The 11,958-nt window shown below is 34.7% G+C and overlaps 1 protein-coding gene across 1 annotated transcript in view; it reads left to right on the forward strand.

Annotated features, from left to right (window-relative positions):
• Window positions 1–314: 314 nt before the first annotated feature.
• Window positions 315–11,958, forward strand: part of LOC106465621 (carboxyl-terminal PDZ ligand of neuronal nitric oxide synthase protein-like) — a gene marked incomplete at its 5' end in the record, with an annotated part of 51,852 nt that continues 40,208 nt past the window's right edge. Inside the window, one exon of the mRNA XM_022393550.1 lies at window positions 315–331. Coding sequence (XP_022249258.1) covers window positions 315–331 — 17 coding nt within the window. The remainder of the gene's footprint in view (window positions 332–11,958) is intronic.

Consider the following 11,958-nt stretch of genomic DNA (forward strand, 5'->3'; position numbering starts at 1 on the left):
CACAATCAATTGCATATGACACAGCTTGTTTACAATTTTGTAGTTTAAAGTTGTCATAGCAACACAAAGTTTTTAACAGTTGTGATTGTATTATTTCTCAAGTATCAGTAACAAGATGAAACTTTCTGGTAGATGTCGCTTTTAAACTAGAGACGCCAAATCAAAAAGACTAAAAAACATAGTTACCTACTTTTATAGGTGTGGAATTGATCGCGGCTTTTTATCGTGCTGGTAAGTTTATGGTAAAATACGCTTTAATATAAAAAGTTTTGAAATTGTATTAGTTTATATTGAGGTATTATACCTCTAATTAGTTATAGCTAAAGCAAAAGTTAGATTTAAATGCAAGTAAATTAATAGTAATACTGATGACAAGTTGTAACTACCACAAAGTTTGTTGTATTGTAAGTTGTAACTTGTATTTGTAAGTGTAATTTGTAAGACACTCCCATACAGTACAGCCTCAGAGTCTTGATGCATTTTATAGTTTAGGTCGATTCTCTGGTCAATCTTGTATTTTCAGCAATTAAATGAATAATTATGATTAACCTCTATGTTTATGGTTATGAATATGATTTCTATAACTTATACTATAACTAAGTTATACTTATAGATACAAGAATACTAGAGAAAGCTTAGGCCTAAGTGACAAAAGACCATTCGACTTAAAGTGTATACCAAATTACCAGGCAAATCATGTTACTATTGTTATGTTAGTGCTACAGAATTTTTTTATTTAAAATTGTAGTAGAAGAAGTCTGAGCCTGAACTGCAGAAGCTTAAACTTAATAGGGTGTTACCCTTAACTCATACACTGCAGCTGCTCCAAACGTGCATGGAGCTTGTCTAAGCCGTACACCGTGTATGGCACACATGCATTCAACTGCCAGAAGCAGACCTACCAAACACAGTGAATCGGCAGTTAGTGGGTTAATATTCATGTTTAGGTGATTTTATTTCTCTACTTAAACATTTACATCTTTCAGTAGCATTCGATCCCAGCCTCTAACATTGTTAACCCTTGACTGCAGCTGTTTTAAACACTCAGAATTTTTTCAAGCTGTACACTGAATACAGCACACTCGCATTCAACTGCTGGGGATGGACCATATGGCAAATTAGTAGTCAGTGGGTTAAACACTGAAATTTATTTTCGAACTCAAACTCATCTTTCAGTAGCGTTTGATCCAAGCTCTTAACATTGTTAAACACTTATTTTGGATTTTATATAGAATATTTGTACTTGTAGTCCCTTTTTCAGAATTCTTTATATTGTGTTAGTATTATTCTTGCACTATAATAGAGACCCAAATGCTCAAAGTAATTTAACAAAATAAAATTTGGTTCTTCAAGGATGCCCCTGATCCTGAGAAAAAGTAAAAACATTTAATCCACCTTTTATATATAATTAAATCATCTGTTCCCTTCCTTAAAGTTCATTACTGCTAAGGTCAATTCATTTCATAACCTAATCACCCTGTTTGAAAAATAAAGTTTTTTTGGAAGGTCGTAATAATTACACATAGATCCCAAATTTCTTTTCAATTTTTAGATTTGGGTACATACTTTATTTTCACTTTAGAAAAATGTTTGTACTGTGAGTATAAAAAAATATATTTTGTATGTAATTACTGATATATGCCTTCAGCTTACATATTTTGCTCCAATTTTTTAGATGAAAGCACATCCAAAAATTGTATAATTTAATTTTAAAAAGCATTTGATAAGATGTCTCATAAAAGACTAACTAGAAAATTAGATTCTACAGATTTCTAAAAAAAGTTAAAAAGTGATTAGAAAATGTTCTGTATGCTTTTATATAGGTTTTTCAGATAATGTCGTGTGTTGATATTTTGAGCTCCTTAAATTTTTATTGGATAATTTTATGGATGTAATTGAATATGCTTAGATTGGACTTGTGTTTTTCTGGGTGACCTCCACAGGCCAAATGTTTTTTCTTATATTCTTTAAAAAAAAGAAAAAAAAACAAGTTTAAAAATTGAGAAATTTGAGGTGTTGCATGTGGTCTATAAAGAGAATTCTATCAACAATTTTTTGTGCTCAGCTGAGTGCACCCAATGTAAAATTGCACCTTTGAATTAAACAGTATGTAAAGAAAATGCACTTGTGATAATCTTTTTGCAGCATGTTTGTTAAATTTTATGAAATGTTAAGTCATTAGCCATTGTCTTCTCAAAGCTGAGATGTAGGTAATTTACATAACACCATGACTATGAAGGTTGAGAAACAGTAACTGGTTTAAATGAATAAAATAACATTTATACTGAAGGACAAAACTTATACTGTCAACATTTTATTCAAAACTTTTCTACTTTCCTCTTATGGGGCTATGAGTGCCATATGGTACACAGAAAAAATTCAGGACATTCACAAACCCTAATGTTCTTGATAGGTGTACATTAAAATCAAACTCAAATCAAAATCTGACCATTATTTACTTTTATGTAAAAAATAAATATTTTCATTGAATAAACATCTCAATCAAAACAATGGCCTTGTCAACGAAATAAAACCTGATTTGTAAAATGCAAAGTATTCTAACTAAGCCTACTTTATCTTGTTCTACAATAAACATTTATTTTCTTATCATAAAAACCAGGACTGTAATTGTAATTGTGGTAGGTTTTTCATAAACATATTATTTTCCAGCAACATACCACCAAGCTATATTTTTATCACTTTTTCCAATTTCTATGCAATGCTCTGCTGAACTGGATGCCAAATTGTCTCAAACAGTTGAAAAAAGTGGAACATTAACGTTTATATCATAATTAAATTTTTAGATGCAAAAAAATTGGTAATTATATTTATTTTAATACACATTAATACAACTTATTAATTAATAGCTGGAATTTTTTATAATTATTTGATCTTGAAATTAAGTTCATTGTTCATGTAATGAGACTGTTCCTAAAAACAATAACAGTATTCCCATTATGAAGTTATGGTAACCATGAAAGTTTTGATCATTAAAAGAATAACTGGATGCAAAAATTATTTGGTGCTACGCTGTCAGCTGTATAAGAGAGGAAATTACAATTTAATAAAATGTTTACTTTGCAAGTGTAAATATAAAACATGTGAACATGCTCTTACTTGAACATGTAACTTATTTAACATAGTTATTTAGTATTTGTGATATACTTGAATTCAATCAAGCACCATAAATTTCAAACCAAAGTTCAATTTTACACTCTTACTTAATACCCCCAGTAGTGAATACTGGTATTTCCATTATAGCACATTTCTGTGAAGGATGGCATGGTCAATTTCAGACAATATATCTTGAATATTACAAAGGCTCTCACTTGATGTAACACATCAGCTGACTTCAGAGGAATGGCAGACAAGGGTACTGCATAAGCACACCACACTGTCAATGAGTCAGGAATTCACAGTGTACCAGATATACAAGTGCTAAAAATGCTGCTCATGATAAAAAGCTCACATTTGCAGCAAAATGCCACAGCATTAGCATAGGGGTTCCCACACTTTCACAATCCAACCATACTCAACTTGATGCATCTGTTACATAGTTTATTTTATCACATGACGTAACAAAAGTGCATGATGAAATAGTTTGAAACTCAGGATAGAATTTCTATAGATTATGTAGCTTTTGCAAAATATCTTATTTCTATGTGATATTCTCATGAATTTGTAGCTTTGAAAATTCAAAAGATTTCGAGACATATTGTAGATTTCAATTACTTTCATTCTATAAAACTGTAAATTTTATCACTGTTTTGACTTGAAAAAATTCCACAAATAGTTTCACTGTGCTTAAGATAATTTCCATACAAAAAAAATATCTTTTTATCACATCAAAATTAAAAGAAGTCAAGTTCTTTTTATATTGATGATCAGAAAATTTCATTTAATATATGTAGTAAGTTTTAAACCCAATTTATATATGTATATTTAATTTCTTTTCTATGATTTTCTCTGCCCATTTAGGTAGTTAGTTAGACCTATAAAGCCTAATGTAAACACATTCTAACTGAAGATGTAATATGTGCAAGTAGTAGTAGGAAGAAACTCAATATGTATATCTTACACAACTATTAACAATAAACTATTCCTAATGTACCCCCTTTCAGATATTTATCAAGATCAACCTATATATAATGCAGATTTACATGAAAATACAATGTGGAAATGCAAAAATAGTATTTAAAATATGCCTACACACTATAATCCTATTATTATATATACAATGTTCAGTTTCAAGGTCAAGGTTGTACAAAACTAATTTCAAAGCAAATGATTAATTTATATTTTTCCCCCATGAATTTTTGAGATAATGTGATAGGAATGGTCTTTAAAGCACTACACACTTTCCACTCTTGATAAACATACTGAACTTTTGGTCATTCTATGTACTTGACCTTGCTACGAAAGAATGCGAAAGTAAACGGAACATGATCTGTGCTTGAGCACACCACGGTGATGTAACTATTCGTTGGTGTATTTATGCTATCAGTGGTCGTGATAGCAGAGGAAGAGTGGTTTCGTCTATGGAAGTATACACACTGAAAACAGATGCCTGGAAAATGGATAGGTGCAATGATCTACATGGGATTTATCTGGGTACTTGGTGGGTGACGTCATTTCCAGAAAATTCTTATTCTGATTCACCAGTTCTTGATAGCGTGTTGTGCTATGATCCAGTAACTAAAATATGGTTATCTCATCTTCCGCTGCGTTGGCAGTTGTTGTCTTTCTCAGTCTAATAAAAACCAACTAGTGAGCACAGGATTGCTCGATATTTATAATATTGGACTGTAACGAGTGTGAAAATAGAGCAGAGCTACAAATACCGAGACATTCTGCTGGTGTTGTTGCTTTTGAAGCCTTTATATATGTAACTGGAAGTAAAAGCAGTAAAGAATGGGGGACAGTTACAAAAACTCTTCATGTTGGACGACGAAAGCATCAGAAAACCGAAAGAAATCCCTGTTCCTTCAACTGGCATGTCAGTAATTGCCATACCTCCAGTAGAAGCTGTTTTACGAACAAAAGTCTCAGTTCTGTGATTCGACGAATAATTGACTATTGATTTGTTTACTGTAATTCGGAACTCAAATGTGAAATTACTGGCAAATAAACAAATGACATTTACAAAATAAATGACATATTACATGCATAATCCACTTACTTTTGCTTGAAATGTGATTCCATGATGAAAAGCTTCTTCATTATGCAAAGGAATTCGACTGTCGAATGCATCATCACTCACTAAATTGTATTGCTTCTTGGATGGCATCTCTGAAGGCACTATTCACAGAATCTTTTCTCAAGGGTTCAGATCAAAATGTCCTTACTCTTTTTAGAAGTTTTCAACTTTAATACATTTCTTTGTGATACATTATTAATGAATATTTTGACTTTGTTTTTGAATGGAACAATGACATGTATAAATATTAAGCAACTAAAATTAATTTCTAGCTAATGGTGGACATTGGTTGAAATACTATTACACAGTATTCTTTTTGGGAAAACCCTAGGAATTAAATAAAGAATCAATGTGTTTAAAATACAATAAGCCTAATAATATTATCTTTTGATACATATTATTGTGGATAAAAAATTTGATTTTTTAGAAATCTTACATTTTATATTTGGGTATTTAACTGTCAGTACATTTACAAATATGCATGATAACAAGAATGGTTTTTTTTTTTAGGTTCTTATGTACTCAGGAGTAATATTTCTGACAATATTAAGCTCTTTTTCTGAAATGGTCTTACACCCACTCACCGAAATCTACCTCAATCCTGGACTGCCCTCTAAGCATTACTAAAATGTTTTGTTACCAGCGCACCAGTCTTTTACACCCCATCAGTTTCACACCAATTCAGAACATGTGCTAATCATGTGACTACCCTCCACCAATCATACTATGCCCTCTACTAGCACAGCTAGCTTCCTCTACTATTTTAGAGTAATCATCACTTTCTTGTTGGCATTCTAATGTATAAACGTGTTTTAACTCACTCTCCATGCGATTACAAAATTTTCATTGTGCTTGATCTGAAATTTGTATTAGTTTCGACTTCTTTTGTTTGATTTCCATTGTTTCTACTTGTTTGTTTTAGAAATATTTCTGTTTTCCAAATTCTAATATGTTTATATGAATTCAAGATTTAATATGGTGGATGATGTAATTCCAGTGACAGTAGACAATAGTTCTCACATGAGTTTCAGGGTTGACAGTGTCTGCTAGGGAAGCACAGGATTTAGTTCACCGGAAGTTTGTGTGTTACATTTGGCTGACAATTTATTCCTTTCACATTACGATTTTTGGTGAGGATGGATATAACTACTGAGTGAAAATTTCTATCTACAGCACTTTCCACCTGTTACCACACCTCCATGTAATCTCCTGGGTTAGGTATTGTTCTTTTTCCCATGAGATCTCTGGTAAGTTTTTCAGTGTGTTTTTCTCACTCCCAGTAGGTATACCCACGTTTAGCGAGTTTATATGAACTTGCATGGATTAACCTAATTTCCGCACACAATAATTTAGGTCTTTCATGTCTTCTCTGCTCAGTATTTGGCAGGTTTGATTTTTATAATACTTTTATCATCTAAGTTTCTTTAGTTTATATTTGTGTTTAGAGTATGATTATTACTTTCTTTTTGTTTAATTTTTGGTATATGTACGGGTTTTTCATGATAATTGCTACTTGAGTAATTGTCTCTTCGACTGATTTTGTGGATGGGTTGGTTTTTTATTTGTACATCGTTTCACTGTTTATGTTATTTACAAACTAAATAACATAACTTTTTTCTTTACTACTAATCACATCTAATTGGGAACTAGATTTGAGTAAAAAATTATTATTGTTAACTGGGTGTCTTTTTATTCTCATGTTCTTCAGAGTAGATTTTAGTTTTGTGTCCTTTGTCTTATCGATTCTATGAGTGGATTTATAAATAAGTTCTATGTTTATGTGTCTTTTATCTTCTAAGTTCCTTTAGTGGTTTTGTACTTTAGGTGTTGCTTATTGATTTATGTTTTAGGTTGAATTTCATTGTTTTGTAGGTTTTATTAGTTCATTAGTCATGAGTACGTTCTCTAAGTATGTGTAGCTTATGTGTCTTTTTGGCTACACTTCATGACAGTTCTGTGGGTTCTCTGGATTCTTATCTGAAGGTTTCTGTCCTTAGTTCCACTCCTCTCCTATCCACTTCCAACATCATCTTCCCTACTCCTTGGGATTGTAGTTCTTCCAGTTGTTTTGCCTTGTCTATTCAAGACCTCTTTAACAAAAGGGCTGTCAATTGGGTGGTGCCCATTCAGTCTTGGTTTTACTCCCATCTATTTGTTGTCCATCGGGAGATTGGAGACCCGTTATATACCTGTCCTGGTTGATCTCTTATCTGGAGCCAACTCGCTTCCCCATGGAATCTTGCCTCTCACTTTTGGGGTTTTTTCCTGTGACTCTGGACAATCAAGTTATTGTAACAGATGCCTATCTTCATATTCCAACTGCTCCAGTGTCACATAATTTTCTTCAGTTCATCCATGTATATTGTGTCTTCCAGGTCTGGGTACTACCGGTGAGACCTTCTTTGGTTCCATGTGTTTTGTTGAGTGGTACACTCTTTTGTTAGTATTTTCACTCGTTGGATCTTCAGACTCTTTTCCATGGTCGACTGGCTTCTGCTCACCTCTTCCCATGCCCATTCAGTCAATTATGCCTGCTTATTTCTGGAGAGGTCCATTCTTAACCCCACTCAATCTCTTATTCCATTGGGGATTTTTCATTCATTCCCATCTTCATTGGGTCCAGCCTTCTCCACTTTCGCTCAGGATATGGTGTGGGCAATCTCAATGGCCCTATCTTCTCCTTTTATCACTGCACGAGGGGTTCTATCTTTTGAGGATATGGGCTTCTTTGGAAGCTCTTATTCCTTGGGTTGAGCTCACCTGCGTTCCCGTCAGTGGATGCTTCTCCACTAATAGAACTTCTCCCACAATCCCATGGACCACTCCATTATCCTTCCCCCCTGGATTCAGGGCCAACCTTGCTTGGTGGCTCAGTAGGGAACTGTCCATGATGGGGATTCCCATTACTCAACCTTGTCTGAAGTATCATCTGTTTACTGAGATTTCCATTTGATGGTCTGTCAAGGAGGCTACTCTCCCTTCTAGCATCCAGGAACTTTTTGCAGTTTGTCAGGTTCTGTATTTTCCTCTCACTCCTGAGGGGGGGCAGGTGGTTATGGTTCATTCTGACTATTCCACTGTTGTCAGCTATATCACCAAGCAAGAAGAAACCAAATCCAGATCTCTGTGTTTTCAGGCACTGGATTTTCTTTACTGGGCCCATGACCACTACATGGTGATCTTGGTGTGTCACGTTCCCAGTTTGCTGAATCTAGTGGATGATCGCTTACCTTGACCCAACCAGGTTCTTCCCATGAAGTGATTCTTTCTTTCATGGGTATTTCAGTGAGTGTGTTCTCAACTGGGAACATTGCACATAAATGTGTTTGCCAGCCACTAAAATGCCAAAATTCCTTCATTTTGGTCTCTGGTTCCACACCTTTTTTTCCCTTCTCCAGACCATTCCTTTTCATGTACTGGTCATTCCTCGGTATTGGCCGACTTAGACATAGTTCCATCTGCTCTGGGCCTTGCTGGAGTGACATCTCTTGCCCTTACCTCTGTCTTGTCTCATTCTCACCTCTGACAACTGTGATCTGACATGGTTCATTCCAGTGTTACCAAACTCTATCTGCATGCATGGATTTTGTCTGATCTCTTGCCTCAGCTTACGGACTGACCTCTATTATAGCAACTTTCCTTGCTCATACCTTTCAACCTTCCTCTTTGTCTGTATACCAGAGGCATTGGTCTTCCTTCAGACTTTGGTCCATTTGCTGTGGCTTCCACCCATCCTGTCCTTCTGTTCCTCTTCTGTACCAGTTCTTCACCTGGTTGTTTGATCAGGGTTTGTTCGTGTCAGTTGTTGTTAGTTATAATGCTGCTGTTTCAAACCACTTCCATTCTTCCACTTCTAGAAATTCCTTACTGTTTCTCATGTGTTATCCTCTATCTGGATTGGGCCTTCCTTCCCAAGACATTGGTTGCCCAGCAAAATTGTTTAGCCTTTTCTCCTATTTCCTTACCTTCCATTTTCCATGTGTACTCCCATTCGGATCCACATTGACTACTTTGTCCAGTTTGTTCCCTGCTTTGTGGTTCTCTTTTCTGTCTATTTGTTCCATGGAATTCCTCTGTTTCCAGTGATATATTGCCTATTACACTCACTGATTGGGTTTGTCAAATCATATGACTGGTGTATTCTGACTTGGAAGGTTGCCATTTACTTAATGTTTTTTTGCACCACATTCACCATCTATATCTTTAGCTGCTTGAATTTACCATCCTTTGGAGGAGATTGTTCGGGCTGGTATGTGTACAACATCCAATACATTTGTTTTATGTTATCTGCATGATCTACTGTGTCTTCCTTGGGTGGGTATCATCTTCCTCCTGTGGTAGTTCTACACACGTCGCCTTTGACTGGAGTAAGTTAACATGTTGTTATTTTTTATCTTATTTAGTTGATATACATCATATTTCAGGATCCCACCTGCTGGCGGGTGTTGCCTGGTTAGGTATGCTTGATATAATATTAGCATTAAATCTTTATACTTCTATAATGATCACTGTTGAGATGGAGTGTTACTGTAAGACCACTGGCTGCTTATCTGGTGGTATGTGTATGAATATATATATATATATATATTTTTTTTAATGTTTCGTATTTAAAAGACTGTCATTCATGGACTTCATGATTAAAGCATATGGAGATTTCTGCTTTTTAAAATAGGGAATCACAGACATCCATTGCACTGTCTCTTGTGTGTCATTCCTGTGGACTCCCAAATGTGTACTGCCCCCCCCCCCTCTTCTGGTGGACCAAGGAGGTTTCCTCCTAAGAGGGTTTTGTATAACAAACAAAATCGGACCTCATATGTCGTGTGTACCCACTCATTGAGAAGAGGGCTCTCTTTATTATATTCATTACCAAACAATGATTATACAAAAATATAACATTCAAGGTGCTTTCCCCGGATGTTTCTGCCTGGGCAGACTGCACTTATTGAATGGTATATCTTTTGCAAGGCACTTACACTGGATGTTTTTTTGCCCAGGTGGACCACACTTGGCTAAATTATTGAATATTGTGTATCCAAGGCACTTCCTCTAGATTTTTTTTGCTTGGGTGGATGGCAATTAGTCTATTCTTATACAATTCATGGTCCTTCAGCCCTAGCCATATTTAGTTTTGTCTTCTCTGGCACCATACCATGGCTTGCTATCACTATGTTGATACTACTACGACCTGCTACATATGTGGACGAAGTATGACACGTCTGTTGACAATGGGCTGGTTATGAAAACTCTTAAGAACACACTCATGTCTGTAATTTTTTTCTTCATCCTACATATCCAGTATGCTTCCTCTGGATGTTTTTTGCCCAGGAGAACTGCACTGGTTGATCTCAGTATCTTATACAAGGTATTTTCACTGGATGTTTTTTTTGGATGGAGTGCACTTGACATATTCTGATGTAACTCAAGGTACTATCCTTGGAACATGCTTATATTAGCTCATTGTTGCTTCGACACTAGACTTTCCATGTTTGTTAACACTGTGCGGTTTCAAGTCATGCTTCTACAGCATTTTCCCACTGACTCGAGGCTGTACATCCTTTTTTTTTCTGATTGCATTGGTGCCTGCCAATTCAGTTCTACCCTCTTTTTTATTCCTTTGTTAATTACTGGGTGAAGAACATACGTGTTTAAGAAGTAGTGCTATACCCCACAGGTGTGCTTTCTTTTCATATTCTTGCACACCTATTCTTTCAGTGTGGTCACTTTCTGCTTGATTGAATATTGATGCACCTTTCCCAACCCCCCTCTACCTTTGCAATGTGGGGTTCTAGCTTTAGGTGAGAGGAGGTAACACTGTTTTGGAAGTTAACATTTTCTTACACTGAAAATGTATTTCTGATAGGTGCTTACCAGTGTTTCTGGTTTTTACTTGCCCATTCTCAAAAGTGAGGATTACTCAAGAATAGTAAAGGGAGTTAGTGTACAGTATGATTGGTGGAAAGTACTCACATGATCATCACATGTTCTGAAATGGCTCAAAACTTATAGGCTATAAAAGACTGGTACACTGTTAGTATAAAAATTTAGCAATGCTTTGAGGGCAGTCCAGGATTGAGATAACTTTGGGTGAGTAGAGGTAAGTGTAAGAAAATATTAACTTTTGTTATAATAATTGCCATTTCTGTGAAAAGTATGTTTCAAAATTTTGATGTTTGATGAGGTGATAATTTCATATGAACATTATTTTTTTCATTGAATATGTTTAATTCTTCATCTACATGTAAGTATTATAGCAAATGCATTAAGACATATTTCTTGAAAAACATTTGATGATTAATTGTAAAAAAAAAAGCCTTTTAAGTGCAATGAGAAACTAATTTTTGTATTTATAGTCATTTTGATATTTTGTAAATTATTGCAAGTTTTCACTAAACTCTCAAACAAAGTACTGAAGTTGTGAGTACAAATAAATTATTCTATGAAGACCTATTCACACAGATATTTTTAAAGTCAGTGAGGATAGATATAATCACTTCTAGTATTTTAATCATCCAAATTGTAATTATGCAAAGCTAAGCAGTTGGGAGATACTTATCCATCACATTTAGAACAGTTCAGCCATGTGCTTTTTAATATTATAGAACTTTGGCTGGAGATGGCTTGAATGGGTAATGAAGAAAACTTTAATATAAGTTTAACATAACAGCACATGTACAACGTTTCGACAAGGTTTTGTCATCATCAGGTACTGTTATGTTATGTTATTTGCTGTTATGTTAAACTTATATTAAAGTTTTCTT

The sequence above is a fragment of the Limulus polyphemus genome, unplaced genomic scaffold (assembly GCF_000517525.1).
Source record: "Limulus polyphemus unplaced genomic scaffold, Limulus_polyphemus-2.1.2 Scaffold2002, whole genome shotgun sequence".
NCBI classification, from domain to species: domain Eukaryota; kingdom Metazoa; phylum Arthropoda; class Merostomata; order Xiphosura; family Limulidae; genus Limulus; species Limulus polyphemus.